General features: G+C 34.5%; 1 protein-coding gene across 2 annotated transcripts in view; it reads left to right on the forward strand.

Annotated features, from left to right (window-relative positions):
- Positions 1–21,406, forward strand: part of SHOC2 (SHOC2 leucine rich repeat scaffold protein) — a 70,542-nt gene that overhangs the window by 23,971 nt on the left and 25,165 nt on the right. For both annotated transcript variants that reach the window (XM_036027278.1, XM_028511290.2), the window contains exon 3: positions 18,261–18,398. In XM_036027278.1, coding sequence (XP_035883171.1) covers positions 18,261–18,398 — 138 coding nt within the window. The remainder of the gene's footprint in view (positions 1–18,260; positions 18,399–21,406) is intronic.

Below are 21,406 nucleotides of genomic sequence, written 5' to 3' on the forward strand. Positions count from 1 at the left end.
ATTGGCCTAACAGAGCCTTGTTAAAAAGCAGTATTGTAGAAAATTGAAGAGGTTTTTTTTTTTTTCATTTCAATAGTACTCATGTACATTAAAAATAATCCATGAACACAGAAAAGTCAGAAAAGTAGGCCAAAAGTCAGGTGTCCTAAATGCAACAATGTTAGCATCTTAGTCGATTTCGTTCCAGTTTTTGTATATAAAGCTAAATTGTACAGAAATGAAGGAATGTTTTTAAAAGAATAGTAGTAGGAGAAAAATAGGTAATGAATATGTGTAAACAAGTCAGTATTAAAAAATGTGTTGTCTTGATATTTTTAATTATGGAAAAAAATTAGAAACATTTAGAATATAATAAGCCATCCACTTACCAATTGTGGGAAATTGATAAAGGTATTAGTGGGCCCTTTTTATTAATTTTTAAAAATTGACATAAAATTGATTTTCCAACTTTTTAAGGAAACTTATCTTTTTGTGTGAAAGGCCAGTTTATTCTGAATAATACAGGTGAATTAAATATTTTGTTGCTTTGAGCATTGGTCTAATAGTGAGTAATAAAGGAAACTCTTTTTAGGCTCAGATTTGTAGAGATATGATATTCTGTGGGTATTTAAAACATTTTATCTAGTTTTAAAAAAGATCTGGTTTAAGTTTTAGGTATGTTTGACTCTTAACTTTAAAATCTTAGTTTAATTTTGATTTATTTAAATGCACTTAGACAAATCATGATAGATTTTCTCAAGCAGTGCTCTGTACTTATAAAGTATGACTCACTCATAAGATATTAAAATATTCCCAGGAATTTGAATAGAAATGTTCCTTTCCACGTGTTTAGATAAGGGATGTGGTTGTTGAAAGGCTTGATTTTATACCAGATTCAGTCAAAATTTGACCTGTGTGTATGGCTTATTGTGGGATAGAATTATAGGCTGTTGAAGAAAGAAATGCTGACTTTTTATATAGAAATAAAAAATGTTATTTCCTATCTTTGTTCTTGTTTTGTGTATGTATTATATATTCCATTTTAAGACTTTGGCTTTAATTCATTTGAAGTCTCTTTTTAAGTATTTTTTTCATAGTGATGTTATCAAATTACATGGGAATTAAGAACGTACATTTCTTGAGTAAGGAATTATTTCATGGGATTTAAACTTCTTTTGTTCTTGAGCATATAGATATTTAAGCATTTTTACTAAAAAGTCAATGTATTTTTTAAATTGACAAATTTTATTTAATTAAATGATTGATATTTGTGGCTGCCTATTTTTGACTCTTATTCCTAAAGTTGTTATTTAAAAAATAACCATAGAATTTGGTTTTTAATGAGCACCCAATCACATTAGTGACATTATTAAAGGTTATGTTGTAACTTCTGTATTTCTGTAAAACTACTAGCATCATAAATGTTATTTATTTTTTCCAAGAAGGGCATCAGGTAGAAAGTACAGTGCTTTTTAAACATAAAACTTAATATTTCATATAAGGAGTTAAGATTTATATGGTTTAACTGAGATGCATGAATTTAGGGCAAACATCGCTAAAGTTTGCATTATCTGTTTCCTTGTAGGGTAACCAGAAAATAAAGGTTCAGTAAAGATAACATAATTGTAGTAATAATAATGGCTGTTATTTTAGCATAATATGTCATATACCATTCACAGTTCTGTACATATATACTTTACATATATTATCTTATAAAATTGTTACAGTAACCCAAGGAAATGGGTGTGTTTCTTGTGCCACACCCCCCCCCCCCCCCCCCCCCATTGCACTGAAGAAGGAACTGAAAATGTAGAGAGATTAGATAATTTACTGAAGATCCTGCAGCTGGGAAGTTAGTTGGCAGTAAGAATGCAAACCTAGGTCTCACTGTATTGCCCCCACTAGTCTAGAAAAGTGGGATTTAGTGGTCTGGAATGTCCAGGGAGTCTGTACTTTTAAAGAATAAGTTGAGTTATTCTACGTTAGCTGCAGTTGAAAGCCATTGCATTAGTTTTTTGTTTGTTTGTTTGTTTTGAGGTGGGAAGGATGGAAGCAGCTTGAGATATAAATCATACACCATTCAAGTCACAGACTTGAAGTGTACAATCCAATGGTTTTTTAGCATGTTCACAGAGCTGTACAACCATCCCAAACAATTTTGGAACATTTTCATCACACCAAGAATCTGTTTTAGTAGTTACCCACTCCTATTTTCTCCCAACCTTCTAGCCCTAGGCAAACACTAATCTACTTTTCATTTCTATAGATTTTACTATTCCGGACATTTCATATAAATGAAATCATAGAAAATATGGTCTTGGTGATTGCCTTCTTTCACTTAGTATAATGTTTTCAAAATTTATCCAGGTTGTAGCATGTATCAGTACTTCATTTCCTTTCATTGTTAAATATATTCCATAGCATGGATATACCACATTTTATTTATCCATTCATTGTGTTGAACATTTGTGTTGTTTCCACCTGCTAGCTGTTATGAATAAAATTACTATCAACATTTTTTGAACATTTTGCATGTTTTTCTTGGGACATTTATTTTCATTTCTCTTGGGTATGTACCTAGAAGTGGAATTATTGAGTCATATGGTAATTTTATGTTTAACATTTTGAGGAACTGCAAGACTGTTTTCCTAAGTGGCTTCACCATTTTACATTCCCAGCAGCAGTGTGTGAGGGCTCCAGTTTTTCTACATCCTCAACATCCTTGTTTTCTGTCTTTTTTATTATAGCCATTCCATGACTGTGGTTTTGATTGCAGTTCCCTTATGACTATAGACTTGTTTTAAAATCTTGAAAGTGATCTTTTATTATGAAGGTCAAAGTTATTTTCTGTGATGCATATCTTCCTTTACTGCTTTTGAAAGAAAATGAATAAAGCCAGCTCCTTTGAGCATATTTTCAAAATAAGACCCAGGCACAAAGATCAAGTAAAATGGAAATTTGACATTTTTTAAAAGTGTTACACACATTTAATATAATTTGCTGAAACCCATAAGAGAATTCAGAATCCAAAATTTATGCAAATTATCATTTGGTTTTATAAGTATGCCACTTTCAATTATGCCATCCAGTTTGTGTTTGGAAGTATATTTGAGGAATGTCAGAAATTAGACGTTTTTGAAATACAGCGACTATTTAGTTTAAATGATATATTTGGAATTTAACCATTACACAAGGTTGTACTGTGCTGCTGCCTTATAGGGAAATTATATTAAAATTAGAATATTTATCTGTTTTAACAGTGGCATCTTTATTAATGCCATGTGACTTGATACAGTGATAAATTTTCACATGGGTGAAAGTTGGCAGAAAATAAATATAAAAGGATACTGAACAGAGAATACATGTCAGTATACGAAGAGCCGGAGATAATATATCAGAGTAGCCAATAAAACTCTGCATTTAATAATGTTTGTTTATTTTTGTTCTTATACAAAGGCATGTAGCTAGATGGAAATCTTAATTATTACTTACTTTTATGGATCCATATTCTGTTCTTTCTTCCCATACCTTTCACCAGTTGCTTCCTTGAAAGAGACTCTTCACATACACCAAGAGAGTCAAGAAATCATGTTTTCAGAAGGAAGACAGTAAATAACCATCCCCTATCCCTCAAATTGTCCTTCGAGTTTCATATTAGAGATGTGCTCTCGTAAATTTTCTTTTTCTGCCTGGATGGATTAGATTGAGGGCCATCAGGTACTCAGTTTAAATAATTGATCAATTTAGTTTAGGGAAATTATGGACAAGGAAGTTTTAAAGAATTTCTAGGAAGGAAATGGGTTACTCTTTCAGATCAGAAATAAACTTTGTCACTGTCTCTTACTAATATTCCTATAGTTTATTTTCTTTCACTGAATTATGACCTATTTCAGGATTTCTTTTTCTTAAAAACTTCCCCCTAATATATTATTCTTTCTAAGACAGCTAGGTCAGAGGGATTTTTTTAAAGAATCTATTCTTTAGTGTAACAATTTCATGTGAATTTGTCAAAATAAGCCTTTTTACTTAGGAGAATAATCTGGTATGTTAAAAGCATACGCTTTTTGAGAACTCATCATTTTTGTGTATTTAAAGAACAATCCACAGCATTCAGGTATATGAGAAAGTAGAATCAGTACTTTTTTTTTTTTTTTACACATTTGACTCTAACATTTGTTGAAATAAAAATCTATTGCCTGCTATACCGCAGTGTTACATTTTACAAGTCAAGTTAGATATATAATCAATACATAATAAATATATAAATAATATCTACAAAAATACAAAGAACAGAATCAGCAATTTTTAAAAAGTCGAAGGATCTCAGAGATTTTCTAACACCCAATTTTATAATTTTCTATGAACTGTAGTAGAGAATAAATAATAGATTTTCAATAAATGTGGCTTGAAGTGAATTTAATGACACCTAGCACTATTACCTATTTTTCAGTATTAACTCAAATTGTAACCCTAGTCCCTAAAATTTTTGAAACTCTCCCAGAACTTCCAGGGGTAATACAGTTGCTTTCATGATCCAGTCAACATTATTTAATTATCTCATTTGAGTATTTTGTGCAGGTGTTAATTAGTAACTTAGTTTGGCAAGAAAAATAAATCAGGAAAGGGAATTCAGAGTTGTTAATAACTCCTTTTGACTGGGATTCAGTATGAAACCTTAGAGACCTAGAAATAAACTGTTAATTTTGTTTATTGTTATCAAATTATCAGTGTTTCATTAAACAACAAAAACCTGGAAAAATTATTACTGCTAAAGGACAAAGGAGGAAAACAGAGAAGATACCACTTGAGCTGTCAGAGAAGGATTTTTTGGTGGGATACCACTGACTTCGGCTTCCGCTGAGGTGTGAGGAAGAGGGCAGTCAATTGTGCTCTAATGACGGCATTCAGACCACTCAAAGGAGTGTGGGCATTGTCGTCCATGTTGCTAAGTTGCAGAAGCCGTTGCTTAGAAGAGGTACTGAAGCCTTCTTTGCAGGGAAAGGGAGAATTAAGCTCTATAAGACAAATTTAAATACTGTATAAATTCTGATCTAAGTCCCTGAATCCAAGCTTTTGTGATAGGTATTTCTGGCCCTTGTTGATTTTGTAGTTTTAGAAATAAATGTGTTTTAGTAAGACCTGATGTGATTTTTTTAGAGAGCTAAACTCAGTATTTGAAAAATATTCTTGTAAGTTCAAGAACAAGAGTTATTTTTGAAATATAATACATCCTTAAAGAGAATCAAATGATAGTATAGGGAAGGTCACAACTTATGAAACAAACAAACCTAAATTACATATTACTTAGCAATATTTGAGTGCCTACTAGATACATTTTAATAGGACCTTTTTATATGTTGCTAGATTTAATAAAATTTTGTGAAGGATTTTTGCATCTATACTCATCATGGATATTGATGTGTAATTTTCTTTTTGTATGTGTGGTTTGTTACTAGGGTAATGCTAGCTTCATATCATAGAATGAGTTGGCAAGAGTTCTTTTATGTTCTGGAAGAGTTTGTATAGAATTAGTATTATTCCTTCAAGTGTTTGGAAGAATTATCAATTATGTAATCTGGGTCTAGGGTAAATCTTTGTAGGAAGGGTTTTAATTAGTAATTTAATTTAGTTAATAGAGAATTATTTTTTGAGTTTTCTGTTTCTTCTCAATTGAATTTTGATAGGTAGAATCTGTCAAAGATTTATTTTATATAATTGTTGAATATTTGGGCATAAAGTTCAAAATAGTTCTTTATTGTTCTCTCATTGTGTGTAATACCTGTTCTCATGTCCCTCTTTAATTCCTGATAGTAGTAATTTGGGTCTTCTCTTCGCTTGATCAGTCCTGACTGGAAGTGTATCCATCTTGTTGGTCTTTTCAAAAAACTACTTTTGGTGTTTTTTTCTAATTGTCTGTGTTTTTGTTTTGTTTTCTCCTTTTTAAATAATTTGGTCCTTAAGTTTTATTTTATTTTTTTAAGGATTTTATTTATTCATTTTTAGAGACAGGGCAAGGGAGGGAGGAGAGAAATATCAATGTGTGGTTGCCTGTCATGTGGCCCCCACTGGGGACCTGGCCTGCAACCCAGGCATGTGCCCTGACCAGGAATTGAGCGACCCTTTGGTTCACAGTCTGCACTCATTCCACTGAGCTACACCAGCCAGGGCTGGTCCTTAAGTTTTAATATGCTCTTCTTTGTCTGCTTTTTTCAGTTATCAGATTGATTTCCAACATTTCTTCCTTTCATTATACAGTTGATCCTTGAACAAAACAGGTTTGATGAACTGCTTGGGGGGTCATTTACACATGGATTTTTTTTAGTAAATATACAGTAGGCCCTTTGTATCATGGGTTTTGCATTCAGGGATTCAACCAACTGCAGATGGAAAGCAGTATTTTCCACCATCTTTGGGAATCCGTGGATGTGGAGGACCACCTATGCATTTTTGTGTGCCATTTTTTATAAGCGACTTGGGCATCCGTGGAGGTACTGGAACCAATCCCCCATGGATCCCAAGGGATGACTGTAGTTAAGTTTTTGGAAAGTCAAAAGTTCTGCCTGGGTTTTTGACTGCATGGGGGTTGGTGTCCCTTACCCCCACGTTGTTCAAGGGTCAGCCAATCATTCATGTAAGCATTTACAGTTATAAATCTCTGCCCAAGCCCTATTTTCACAGCAGCACAGAAATTTTAATATGTTGCATTTTCATTGTTGCTCAATTGAAGAAATTTTCTAAATATCTCTTGTTACTTCCTCTCTCACCATGTATTATTTAGAATTGTTCAATTTCCAAGTATTTGAGAGATAGTGTCAGATATTTCTTGTTATTGGCTTATAAAATACAGTCTGTCTTGGTAAATGTTCTATTTGCCGTTGGAAAAATGTGCATTATGCTGTTGTTTTTGGAACAAGGTCAAGTAGGAGGATAATGTTACTCATTTCCTCTATACCCCCATTGATTTTTCTGTCAATTAGTGAGAAATGAGTGTTGAACTATTCCAGTATAATAGTTTGTCTTTCTCCTATTGGTGCAATTTTTTTATTTTGAAACTTTGTTATTAGTTGTGTATATAATTAGAATTTTATTTTCTTTTTGATGAGGTGACGTTTTATTATAAAATGTCTTTGCCTCTGGTAATATTCTTGGGAATATTTTTCTAAATTTTATTTTATTTGATATTAGTTACTGCTATTTCAGTTTCCTTGTTGAGTGGTGCTTACATTGTATATCCTTTCTCCATCTTTTTTTTAGTAATGGTTTCTTGTAGAGAGCATATAATTAGGTGTGGTGTGTTTTTATCCTGTCTTGACAGTTTTTGCCTTAATTGAAGGGTTTATAACATTTACATTTACATTTAATATAGTTACTATATTAATATGATTGGGTTAAATCTACTATCTGGCTATTTATTTTCTGGCTATTCGTATTTATTTTATTTATATGTCATTTGTTACTTAGTCTTTTTTTCCTTCATTTCTTGCCTCCTTTTGAATTTTTTGGTAAATTCCATTTATCTCAACTGTTGGCATATTAGTACATCTTTGTTACTCTTTTTTTAGTATCTGCTCTAGGATTTGCAGTATATATCATAACCTAACACAGTTTATATTCAAGTAATACACAACTTCACATATATCCTAAGAACCTTACAATAAAACACTTTTATTTTTCCCATTCTTTGTGCACTTACTGCCATCCATTTTTACTTCTTCATGTTTATAAATCCCATAATAATATATGGCCATTGTTTTTGCTTTAAATGGTATCTTTTGTAAGGTTTTTATTTTGAACAAATTTTAGACCTACAGAAATTTGCAAAATCAGTACAGAGGGTTCCCATATACCCTTTACCCAGTTTCCCCAAATAGTAACATCCTATGTAATTGTACAGTGATCAAAACCGAGAAATTAACATTGGTACAGTACTATTAACTGAACTACAAATTTTATTCTGATTTCACCAGTTTTTCCACTAATGTAATTTTTCTGTTTCAGAATCCCCCATTACACTTAATAGTCATGTGTCTATAGTCTCCTCTAACCTCTGACAGTCAGAAATACTAAATACCTTTCCTTTTCTTTTTTTAAATTTTTAAAAAATTAAAAAAAATATATTTTATTGATTATGCTATTACAGTTGTCCCATTCCCCCCTTCATTCCCCTCCACCCTGCACAGCCCCTCCCACCCACATTCCCCCCTTTAGTTTATGTCTGTGTGTCATAAGTTCTTTAGCTTCTATATTTCCCATACTATTCTTGCCCTCCCCCTGTCTATTTCCTACCTATGATCTATGCTACTTATTCTCTATATATCTTTTCCCCCTCTCTCCTCCTCCTACTCCCCTGCTGATAACCCTCCATGTGATCTCCATTTCTGTGGTTCTGTTCCTGTTCTAGTTGTTTGCTTAGTTTGTTTTTCTTTTTGTTTTAGGTGTGGTTGTTAATAATTGTGAGTTTGCTGTCCTTTTACTATACATGTTTTTTACCTTCTTTTTCTTTGATAAGTCCCTTTAACATTTCATAAAACAAGGGCTTAGTGATGATGAACTCCTTTAACTTGACCTTATCTGAGAAGTACTTTATCTGCCCTTTCATTCTAAATGAAAGCTTTGCTGGACAGAGCAATCTTGGATGTAGGTCCTTGTCTTTCATGACTTGGAATACTTCTTTTCAGCCCCTTCTTGCCTGTAAGGTCTCTTTTGAGAAATCAGCTGACAGTCTGATGGGAACTTCTTTGTAGGTTACTGTCTCTTTATCTCTTGCTGCTTCTAGGATTCTCTCCTTCATTTTTACCTTGGCTAATGTAATTATGATGTGCCTTGGTGTGATCCTCCTTGGGTCCAACTTCTTTGGGACTCTCTGAGCTTCCTGGACTTCCTGGAAGTGTATTTCCTTTGCCAGATAGGGGAAGTTCTCCTTTATTATTTGTTCAGATAACTTTTCCACTTGTTGCTTTTCTCCTTCCCTTTCTGGTACCCCTATAATTGGGATGTTGGAATGTTTAAAGATGTCCTGGAGGTTCCTAAGCCTTTCATTTTTTTTTTGAGTTCTTGTTGCTTTATTCTTTCTGTTTGATTCTTTCTTTCTTCCTTCTGGTCCAGTCCATTGATTTGAGCCCTAGTTTTCTTCCCATCAGTGTTGGTTTCCTGTGCATTTTCCTTCATTTCACTTAGTGTAGACTTCATTTTATCAACTAATTTGCGACCAAAATCAACCAATTCTCTGAGCATCCTGATCACCAGTGCTTTGAACTATGAATCTAATAGACTGGCTGTCTCTTGGTCGCTTAGATGTGTTGGCTCTGGGGCTTTGATCTGTTCTTCTGTTTGAGCCATTTTTTTTTTGTCTTGTCGTGCCTGCTATGAATGAGGGGTGGATCCTTAGGTGTTCACCAGGGTAGGGCAACCCAGTTGCTGGGTTGTGGTGCTGTATGTGGGGGCAGGGTCTGAGGGGGAACAATGGTGCTTGCTCTGCTCTCCCTTGGACTTCAGTCCCTTCTGCCACTTCCCCCAAGCAAACTGGGCCTTCCTGGGTGGGTGGGTTTGTGTATGCTCTAGGACCCTGTGGGTCCCTCTAATGAACTCTACTGTGAGGCTGGGAGTCTCTCCCTGTGCCTCAACCCCCACAGGTGTTTTCAGTCAGTGTTCCGGGGCTCAATTTCCTGGCGCTGGGACCCTGAGTTGCGTGCAGTGCCTTGCTTCACAATCGCCACCTTGCTGGGTCTACTGGTTGGCACTCCACGCCCCGGGTCTGCCCACCACTGCTTGTGCACCCAGGGTCCACCCACTGTGGTCTTGTGCTCCCGGGATGCCTCACCCACCCAGTCCTACCACTCTGGGTGCCACGACCCCGCTCCACCTGGCTGCCTGACTTCGCCCCTCCTACAGGTCTGGATGAATGTGTCTATTTTAACTCCTTGGTTGTCCGACTTCCATACAGTTCAATTTTCTGTCAGTTCTGGTTGTTATTCTGTTTCTAAATTGCTGTTGTCCCTATCTTGGTTGTGCAAGGAGGCATAGTGTGTCTACCTTTGCCTCCATCTTGGCCAGAAGCCCTCCTTTTCTTTATGACATTGATACTTTTGAAGAGTACTGCTTAGTGATATGTAATATATCACTAATTTTTGTGCTTGTATGGTGTTTTCTCATGAATAGTTTGAGGTTGTGCATTAATATTTTGCTCACTAGTTTTAACATTCATTAGTGGATCTTCCCTTAAATAATTACTACTGTATTTGAATGACCTTTTTATTTCCCTTTTCTTTGCATTTATTAATTTTAATTTTTATATAAGGAAGAGCTGTCCCTTCTCCTGCATTTATTTATTTATGCAATTACTTAATGACGTAATTCTGGACTCATTCTATTCTGTAGGTTACAATTCGGTATTATATTTATCTTTTTTTTTTGCTCAAATTGTTCCAGCTTTGGTACTTACGAACTTTTACATTGGTTCCTGTGCCTTTTGATGTCATCATTCTTTCTTTTTTTTTTTTTTCAATTTTTTTTTTAAAGATTTTATTTATTTTTAGAGAGGGGAGGGAGAGAGAGAGAAACATCGAGAAACATCAATGTGTGGTTGCTGGGGGCTGTGGCCTGCAACCCAGGCATGTGCCCTGAGTGGGAATTGAACCTGCGATGCTTTGGTTCGCAGCCCACGCTCAATCCACTGAGCTACACCAACCAGCCAGGGCTCGCATCCTTTCAGTTATTTTTTAAAGAGATTAAAAAGTGTGAAAAAGATCTTTAATATTTACCCATGTGTTTACCACTTCAAGTACTTTTCATTCTTTGTGTAGATCTGAATTTCTATCTGATATTTTCCTTTTGCCCAAAAAACTTCCTTTAGTATATATTGTAGTGCAGGTTTTCCTATAATGAATTCTGTAGGCTTTTGTTTGTCTGAAAGCCTTTATTTTGTTTGGATTTCTGAAAGCTATTTTCCTGGTATTGAATTCCAGTTTGATAGCTTTTCTTTTCAATATTTTAAAGATATGTCTTCTATTTTGGTTTGCTTTGGCTTGCCTAGTTTCTGACAAGAATTTTGTTGTTATCTTTATTTCTGTGTTTGTAAAGTCTTTTTTTCTCTGTATATTCTTATTATTTTTTTCTTTGTGCCTGGTGCTTGGTTTCCAGAAGTTTGTTTACAAAGTGCCTGTATTTGGTTTTCTTTATGTTTCTTTTTCTTGGAATTTGTGAGCTGCTTGGATCTGTGGGTTTATGGTTTTCATCACAGGTCGAAAGATTTTGGCCCTGAATAGTGTGGCTCAGTTGATTGGGTGTTATCCAGCAAAGTAAAAGGTCTTAGGTTCGATTCCTGGTTGGGGCACACACATGTCTGGGTTACAGGTTCAGTTCCCGGTTGGAGCGTGCACTTACCCATGTCTCTCTCCCTCTCTTTCTCCCTCCCTTCACCTCTCTCTAAAAATAAATAAAATGTTTTAAAAAGGTGAAAAGATTTTTGTACTTTATTTCTTAAGATTTTTCCCTTTTTGTCCAGCCCCTTCATTGCTTTTCTCTCCTCTCTCTGGATCTCTACATATACGTATATTGTACGTCATGTATTATATTGTCTTTTAGGTCACTAATGTTCTATTTTTTGTTGTGTATTTTAGATTGTTTCTACTGAAAATTTTTCATTGCTACGTATCATTTTTTCAGTGTCTAAATCTATTGTTAATCCCATGCAGTGAAATTTTAATTTTAGATAATATACATTTAACCTGCATATATTACATTTGGGTTTTTTTGTTTTGTTTTTGCTTTCTTGAACATATGGACCTTTTTCATTGTCTTCTACTTCCGTCATCTCTTTTATTTCTGTATACGGTAGCTTATGAGTAATTTTTCTCCTGGCTGTGGATTATATGTTCCTGTTTCTTTGCATGCTTGATAATTTTAAATTGGATGTCCAGCATTATAATTCTTATATTTTGGGGTTTTAGATTTTGTTGTATTCTTTCAAATAGTGCTGAACTTTGTTCTGGCCTAATGTAAAGTTACTTGGAGTCAGTTTGATCCTTTGTGGCTGGTTTTTAAGCTTTGTTATGGTGGTTTCAGAGTAGCCTGTAGTCTAGATCTAACTTAGCCACACTACTAAATTGGTATCTTTCAGAGGGATTTCCTTGATGGCATTGTATATTATGAGGTCTTTTCTTTCTGTCTGGTAGGAACTCAGACTATTCCTAGCCTGTGTGACTGCTAGGAATTTTATGGGCTGCTGCTTGTTTTTGCTGTTTTTTCGTTTTTTTTTTTTTTTGCTTAATCTTTGGTAATTTCTTTTTACATATATGCAGATCAGTACTTAGGCAAAGACTGAAAGGAATTTTTCTGCAGATTGCACAGATCTATTTGTATGTCTCTTATCTCTCAAATTCTGCTTAAAATATTCTGACACTTGTCCCTTTGTAAACTCACATCTTTTGCTATTACTCGGTAAGACTATCGGCCTTTGTTTGGTATTCCTTCCCTGCTTTTTTAATGGCCTGGATCATGCCAGACAATTATGTGGGACAATTATAATGCTCATGTAGTTTCTTTCCTTCATATCCAGGATCACAGCCATGTATGGCTGTTGTCTCCTCTGCCTTTTTCTTATATACAGCAGTCTGCCCCTTATCCACAGTTTCACTTTCCTGGTTTCAGTTACGTGCAGTCAGAAAATATTAAATGGAATATTCCAGAAGTAAATAATTTATAAGTTTTAAATTGCACACTTTTCTGAGTAGTGTGGTGAATTTCATGCCTTCCTACTTTGTCCCACCCAGAACGTGAAACATTCCTTTTTCCAGTGTGTTATACTACCTGCCCCTTAGTCATTTAGTAGCCATCTCGGTTGTCAGATGAACTGTCACAGTATTGCAGAGCTTGTATTCAGGTACCCTCATTTTACTCAGTAATGGCCCTAAACTTCAAGACAGTGATGCTGGCAATTTGGATATGCCAAAGCGAGGCTGTAAAGTGTTTCCTTTAAGTAAACAGTGAGTATAGCATAGTAAGATATTTTGAGAAATACCATGTTTACATAACGGTTACTACAGTGTATTATAATTATTCTATTTTACTATAAATTATTCTTGTTTATTTCTTGCTGTGCCTAATTTATAAATTAAACTTTATCATAGCTATGTATGCACAGGAAAAAACATAGTATATATAGGGTTCTATCAAATCTGGTTGCAGGCATCCACTGAGGGTCTTGGAACATACCCCTTGCAGATTATTAGAAGGGACAATTGTATTTTGTCCATTTACTAGTTGTATTATGGCAAGAAATAGAAACCAATCTAGAAACTTTTCCCCCAGATGTTATTTATTTTTAGACAGAGGGGAAAGGAGGCAGAAAGAAAGGGAGAGAAATATTGCTGTGAGAGAGAAACATTGATCAGTTGCCTCCTGCATGTGCCCCAGCCAGACAGAACCCACAGCCTAGGCATGTGTCCTGATGGGAATTGAACCAGCGACCTTTTGCTTTGTGGGTGATGCCCAACCAACTGAGCCACACTGGTCAGGGCAATCTAGAAACTCTTGATTGTATAGTATAAACAGGTGATATGTAATGACTAGGGATTCTGTTATTGACCTCTAAAAAAAGTGTGAGATGTAGCCTGGCCAGGTGGCATGGTTGGTTGGAACTTCACCGCACATATCAGAAGGTTGTGGGTTTCATCCTTGGTCAGGGCACATACCTAGGTTGTGGGTTCGATCCCTGGTCTGTTGGGGCATGTACAGGAAGCAACTGGTTGGTGTTTTGCTCTCACACTGGTGTTTCTCTCTCTCTCTCTCTCATCCATTAAAAAAATACCCATGGGTGAGCATTAAATAAATAAACAAGTAAATAAAAAGTGTTAAATTTTATTCTGATAGGTAACTAAATTACTGTTGAGTCACTTTGATCCTGTAGAATCTTGGACTTAAGCTCTTAGGGTGGTTCTATTTGGTTATGTCCTTAAACTCAGGGTGAATTCCAGTCTTCAGATGTGGTCTTTACTCCTATGCTGTGGTCATTTCAGGACTTTGTTACTTGATCCTTCTAACTTGGCAGGACCAAAATTCTAAAATCTTACCCACAACTCATGGCTGCCGTCAAATTTTCTGCTTGGCCTTTTTAACCTTCTAGCTGTTGTTTTCCACCTTTCCCCTTTCAGTTTTTTCTCCTATAGGTATATTTTTGGAGCTAGTCAAGAATTTGAGGGTTTTTTATATACAGATTTTGAGACTTCACTTTTTGTAGTTTCCTCCTCTTCAAGGTTCCCAACCTTGAATTCTAATTACTCTCCTAACTCTGGACCTTGTCCTCTGGCTTCTCAGGCTAATAGGACACTAGCTTTCTACCTGAGATTTATTTTCCACAGGCAAATTTATAACCTCATGGTAAAAGCCTTGTAGATGTGGATCTCGTCCAGTGTGTTTCCTATGTTGGTTATCTACTGTTGTGCAACAAATTACTGTAAAAAAATAACTATTAAAACAAGATTCATTTCAGTTTCTATGGTTCATACTTGGGCACAGCTTAACTGGATCTTCTGATTCAGGGTTTCTCACAGGGGCTCTCAATCAAGGTGATAGCCTGGGCTGGGATGTCATCTGAAGACTTGTCTCAGGAAGGATTTGCCTCCAAGCTCATTTGGTTGTTGTCAGGATTCAGATCTTAGCAGGCTGTTGGACTAAGAGCTTCAGTTTCTTACTGGCTATTGGCTGGAGACTGTGCTCAGTACTTTGCCATATTGGTCCTTCCCAACATGGCAGCTTGCTTCTTTAAAGGGTTAGCTAGCAAGTAACCGACTCACAGATGTAGCATCTCATCACCTTTGCAATATTCCATTCATTAGAAGGAAGTAATTGAGTTCAGATTACTCTGAAAGGAAAGGGTAATTATACAATGTGTACAGTTATATATATGAGGCAGAATCATTGGGGCCATCTCAGAAATCTGCCTATCACAGTTCTCTTTTGGCAATACTTGAATTCCCTTCAGTTTCTACCTGCTTTTGGCCTCTCTGGATGCTTTTATGGTGTGTTTTTTAAAAATATAAATACATGAGTCTTAAGATGCATATTAATGGCCGATGTCATCAGTATGATAGATAGCATGATGCATTCATTTTCACTAAAAGATACATCTGCTCCACAAATAGGAAACTTCTGTTTATGGGTCAGAGAATGTTCTTCCATGGAGTGTAGGAGAGACTGCTGGTGTTACCTCTTAAATCTCCTTCTTTACCCTTTGAATTAAAAAAATGTACAAAAGCAATTAAAAATCACAAAATACAATGTATAAAATAGACTATGAAGACCATATTTAAACCCAGTCAGTGACAAGTCACTGTTAATGTCTTGTTTATTATCCATTAGAACCACCATAGATAGACTTTTGTTTTTTTATTCAGACCATATGTGGTGAAACAAATGTTTAAATGTACTATATAATTAGACAGAGTATAGAAATAGTAAATAGTGTGAATGTATCCCGTGAACTGTTTAAAGGTTTAATATCCTGTCTCTTGCAAATTGTAACATAGGCTCTTTTCCTGGCACAGTATTGTCTAGTGCAGAATTTATTGTATTTTCAGAATTTTCCAATGTTTCTGATTATTTGATTCAAAAACAGGAGCTGAGGCAGTTATGAGTGTTATTCTAAAGAGAGAGAACTTTTTTAAATAGTCTATTTTTATTGTATTTTTTTTCATTACCATTTATCATCCCTAAACCCTCTTCCACCTCCACTCACCCCCCGCCCTGCTACCCCCTGCAGTCACTACACTGTTGTCCAGGTCCATGAGTTCTTTTTCTTTTTTGCTCTATCCTGCCACTCCCTCAATTTACCCCCTACCCTGAGAGATCTTAAACTCTTTGTATTTTTAAAACCACACTAAAAATGTTTTGTTAATTACATTAGGTAGGAAATTCTGGATTAGTTTGGAGAATATTTTAGATTTTCATGGAAAATTTTTATTAAGATAAAGTTTATTAAATCTTTTTTTATTGGACAGAAGAAAATTGAAAGTTCTTAAGAGAAAATGTTCTTCATGAATCTCTTAAAATTTACGTATGGATTTTAGGGAAAATATAAAATAATTTTCAAATATAACTCACAATAATGTATAGAACTTAGTTGTGAGTTTATTATATTTCATGCATTAACAGACCAAATTTACTTTTTATTTTTGTATGCTGATGCTGATAAATTTAAATCACAGTTCTGAGTTTTAGCATTTTCAAAATTTTTAGGAATTTCTAGATTGTGAGAAAGAAGTATTAGTGTTATTAGATGACACTCTTATGTGTTGATATTCATATGATTTTCTTATTTGCAGAGTCGTATTACTGGAGGATAACTTTCTGGAGAGAATATATGATTAGAATAAATAAATGTGTTATCATGTGATTTATGCAAATCAAAAGGGATTTTTAAAAATCTTAATGATTTTAGAGAGAGGGGAAGGGAGGGAGAAAGAGAGGGATAGAAACATCGATTGGTTGCCTCCGGTAAGTGACCTGACTGGGGACCAAATCTGCAACCTAGGCATGTGCCCTGACTGGGAATCGAACTGCTACCATTTTGGTTTGCAGGATGAAAACCAACCAACCAACCAACCAACCAACTGAGCCACACCAGCCAGGGCAAATCAAAAGGGATTTAATGTAATTTGAGTATAGGTGATTACATTCTACTTTTAAAAAACACTCAGGGTTTTGTTTTGTTTTTTTAGTTTTAATATTAGATCGTCTTAATGCAAGTTACTGTCCTAAGATGTTGCTAATTAATTTGTTTCTGTGTTCAAAAATGTTAAACTGGCATCCCAAATAGTGAAAAAGCCTACAGATATGTTTGATAACAATGTTTTGTTCTGTTTTAACCTAAGAATTACTGGGTTAGCCAAAAAGTTTAGTTTTCCCTGTATGGTTGCTCTAGTAGTGATTAGTTGTCTTTAACTTCATTCGAAACGATTTTGTTAGATTGTATTGTGACAGCTGTCATATCAGCATGCATTTTAAAAAAATCAAAATCAGTGAATTTTTGTGTAACCATTTTAATATTGAAGATGGAAGAAAATAATGCAACATTTTCGACGTATTATACTTTATAAAGAGAGGTAAAAATGCAACTGAAATGCAAAAAAACCCAGATTTGTGCTGTGCGTGGAAAAGGTGCTGTGACTGATCGAATGTGTCAGAAGTGGTTTGTGAAGTTTCTTGGTACTGTTGACATCCTGGCCAAGTAATTCTCTGCTGTGCGGTTGTCTTATGCATTGGAAGATGTTTAGCAGCACCCCTGTCCTCTACCCACTAGAAGCCAATAGTGGGAGATAGCTGACATACCCAGAATACCCAAATCAATAAAGTTATTGGTGAAAATGAAAAATGTCTTTTATTTTACACAAAAAACTAAGCAGACTTTTTGGCTAACCCAATATGATTTGCGTATATTTTCCTCCCTTCTGTGGGTTGCTCTTCAATCTCTTGATGGTGTCATTTGATACATATAAGTTTTTAATTTTGATGAAATTCAGTTTTTCTATTTTCTCTCTTTTTGCCTGTGTTTATTTGTGGCTTAATAATGTATGCCACACCCATTTTTCAGAGTTCTACGCATTTTATTTGCTCATCTTACTTTTTTTAGCCTTAATTTAAAAAAAATTGTGAACGAACAAATATATCTGTTATAAATTATAAAGTGTTTCAAGACAGAATAACATTAAGAATAACCTGGATTGTCAATACAACCTTTTCAGCTGGAATGAAAATGAGAAATATTCCTTACTTTGTACCCTTTTGGAGTACTATTGAATTGAGGAACAGTTTCAATTTACTTATTCATATAAAATCAGAAGATATGTCGATTTGAGAGCCTGTATAGTTTGAAATAGAAAGTGACTCTGAAATTGAATCAAAGCCAATATTTTGTTGAATTTTGTTAAATAATTGGTGAGCTCTTGGAATATACAAATGTAAATGTTTGTGGTTGAATTGATTACTTAAAAAATATATATATCATGTTGATTGGTAATCATTTACAGCCAACATTTCAACTTTATCTCATGTCATATTCTCTTTTTTTGAGATATAATTGAGATACAGCATATTAGTTTCAGGTATAGAACATAATTCAGTATTTGTAAGATGCCACTTTCAAATAACAGTTCTAGATTTTGTGTTTGACTTTAGTTTTTCAGAAAGAAAGTATAACTATGATACAGAAAATGAAATTTTTTCTTTCAGTGTTATTTAATATATTATTAAATTATTATTAAATTTTTATGTTGGTTAATTCGCAGGTGAATTATGTAACCTCATTACGCTGGATGTAGCTCACAATCAACTTGAACACCTTCCAAAGGAGATTGGAAACTGCACACAGATAACCAACCTTGACTTGCAGCACAATGAACTGCTAGACCTCCCAGATACTATAGGTATGGTATGAGAGGAGAAAGAAGATATTGATGACTCATTTATAGCTATTTGCACATTAAAAGACTTTATTTTTGATCCATTTTGATAATAAGTATTAAAAGGTTAAAATTCAACATTGTCAAAGTAGTAAAACTTCTAAGAGATAATATCTTAAGATCACTATTTCCATTTCCTGTCAAAGAAAATAACTAGGTTTTGGGAAATGAGCTAAATTGGATTATAAAGAAGAGAATATTAAATCATATGTATATATTCTACTATTGTCTGAGCTTAAATTGCAGAACAGGTGCATTTTCTATTTTTGCTGATTTTAGAATGTTATGTGCTATTGTATAGGGTGTGATTCCTTCTTTCCTAAAGTAGACTACACTGAAAAATAAAACCATTACTGTTTGGTTTTTAAAACACAGCCAATATAGTTTAAAGTGTGTTCATCTATAATACTGAGGGACTGTACAAAATGTCTTGAGGTTCAAAATGTGTTTGAAAGACTTAGCCAAACTGTAAAACGTTGAATTGCACTTACTGTGATATGTTCTGTATTTACAGTCTGGTTAATTTTTCTGAATGCCCACAAATTTATATGAATAGTAAAGAGAATTTTGAAAAATTTGGACATCTTTTAGTTATAGATGTACTATAAGGTTTATAAGGTTACTGTGTTTTTGTTTTTTTTTTTCCCAGAAAAATTACACCTTACTTAATTTATGTAATTTCAGTAATGAATATTCATGAAGTTCTGTTACTAAATCATATGAGACTTATGATGATACCTTTCTCCAGAAGGATTTTTGTTTCCATGTTTCAATACCTAAGGGACCCTTTGATTCATTTATGTTCTAAGGCATGAGATTTTCCTGATCCTCAAGGTGATTCAAAGGCAGGCTGTGGACTAATTTTGGGGCTGTTTTACTTCCAGTTCACCTTTAGTACTAAGTTGCAGCCCTGTGGGGTCCCAGTGGATATTGATTACTGTATTTTGACTCTTGGCAGAAACATGTCCTAGCCTTTCAGTTAAGGAAGCACTTGCAGGATAAAATCATCTGCAGTGGTTTTGCTTGTTTCTGGGTTCCCAGTGGTTTCTGGCCTGGAAGTTAGTATTTACTTGTTAGCTCCCTGATTTTTGCTTTGGAAGTATTTTTTTTTTTCCAATGGGAGGGTTTGCTTGAATTACCCACCTAGTCAACTATTACTTGAAACAAAAGCAATTTTAAGGAATTTTGAATAAGTTATAATAGACTGTCTAAGGCTATGTGACAGCTATTTATTTACATAAAAGCAATCTGAGACTTCTTTAGGATATAATAGCTAGTCATTAGATCCTGTATCTTCCTGATTCTCGACTAGAGCTCTTTAAATCACATTACTATTTGTAATGGCAGCAAACTAAGTATTGTAATTAACTAGTTGTAATTGATTAACTTTATCTCTGAAAGACAAGATGGCCTACAACACAAAATGAATTTTTCTGTTAATATTCACAGTAATTATTTTACCAAATTTGCTATGTAAATAAAAGAATCAGATTTCTGGTTTTCTAGGGACTGAACAAAATTATTTCTTGTTTTTCTCTCTTTAAAGTCTATTGAAATGGCCAAGATGAACAAAGAGAATTGACCCTAGAAGAAAAAGAGCATAGAAAAGATATATATTATATCTCTAACATGTGATTTGGGTTCTTGGAAAATAATATACTTCTTAGAATACTTTTACCAAATGAAATTTAATGAAAATGCTGTGTAATATGAACACATCCAAAGGCCAAAAGAATAATGTGTAAGATAAGTGGAAGAAGTCCCCTAGAATCTAGAACAAAAAGAAAGATACAAAATAAGTGAAAAAAAAAAAATCATGGCAGACAGGACTAGAAGTTGTGGAAAGAGAATAAAGGTAATACAATAAAGAAACAAATAAAATAAAATCTTATAGTATTTCCCTGAACTTTACAAAAAAAACCCAGATAACAAGATTAAAATTGCTTACCAAAAGAAATAATGGGAAAAGATACATTCTAGTAAACTTCCTAAAAATTGAATTTACTTGTTTTGAATGAATAGTACATTCACATATAATGTTATAAAACCTCTGTTTAGTTTTAGTTTCAGGGCAATGCTAGCTACATAAACAGGGAAATGTTCCCTTCTCTTCAGATTTTGGAACAATTTGTTTAAAATGGGCATTATTTTATCCTTAATATTTGATAAAATTCATCAGTGAAGCCACTGGGATCAAGATTTTTCTTTATAGAAATGTTTTTATGTATTTTTTTTCAGTTGCGTTTTTACCTTTTTTTTAAGGTTTTATTTATTTACTTTTAGAGAGTGGGAAAAGGGGAGAAAGAGATGGAAAGAAAAATCAATGTGTGGTTGCCTCTCGAGCACCCCCTACTGGGGAACCTGGCCTGCAACCCAGGCATGTGCCATGACTGGGAATCGAACCAGTGACCCTTTGGTTCACAGGCCCACTCTCAATCCACTGAGCTACACCAGCCAGGGCACCTTTTTACCTTTTTTAAAGTATTTTTTATTGATTATGCTATTACAGTTTTCCTAATTTTCCCCCCATTATCCCCCCTCCATCCTGCCCCTCCAACTCTCCAGCATTCCCTCACCCCTTAGTTCATGTCCATGGGTTGTACATATAAGTTCTTTGAGTCCTCTGTTTCCTATGCCATTTTTATCTTCTCCCTATCTGTTTTATGCCTACTAATTATGCTTCTTCCCTGTACCTTTTCCTCCTATTCCTCTCTTCCTGTTCTTCATTGAAATCCCTCCATGTGATGTCCAGTTCCTCTGATTCTGGTCCTGCTCTGCTTGTTTGGTTAGTTTTTGTTTTCATTGTTTTTCTTTTCTTTTAGGTTCATCTGTTGATAGTTGTGAATTGTTGTCATTTTACCGTTCATATTTTTTATCGTCTTTTTCTTGGGTTAGTCCCTTAATATTTCGTATAATAATGGCTTGGTGATGATGAACTCCTTTAACTTGACCTTATCTGGGAAGCACTTTTT

Source organism: Phyllostomus discolor, chromosome 5 (genome assembly GCF_004126475.2).
Source record: "Phyllostomus discolor isolate MPI-MPIP mPhyDis1 chromosome 5, mPhyDis1.pri.v3, whole genome shotgun sequence".
Lineage (NCBI taxonomy): Eukaryota > Metazoa > Chordata > Mammalia > Chiroptera > Phyllostomidae > Phyllostomus > Phyllostomus discolor.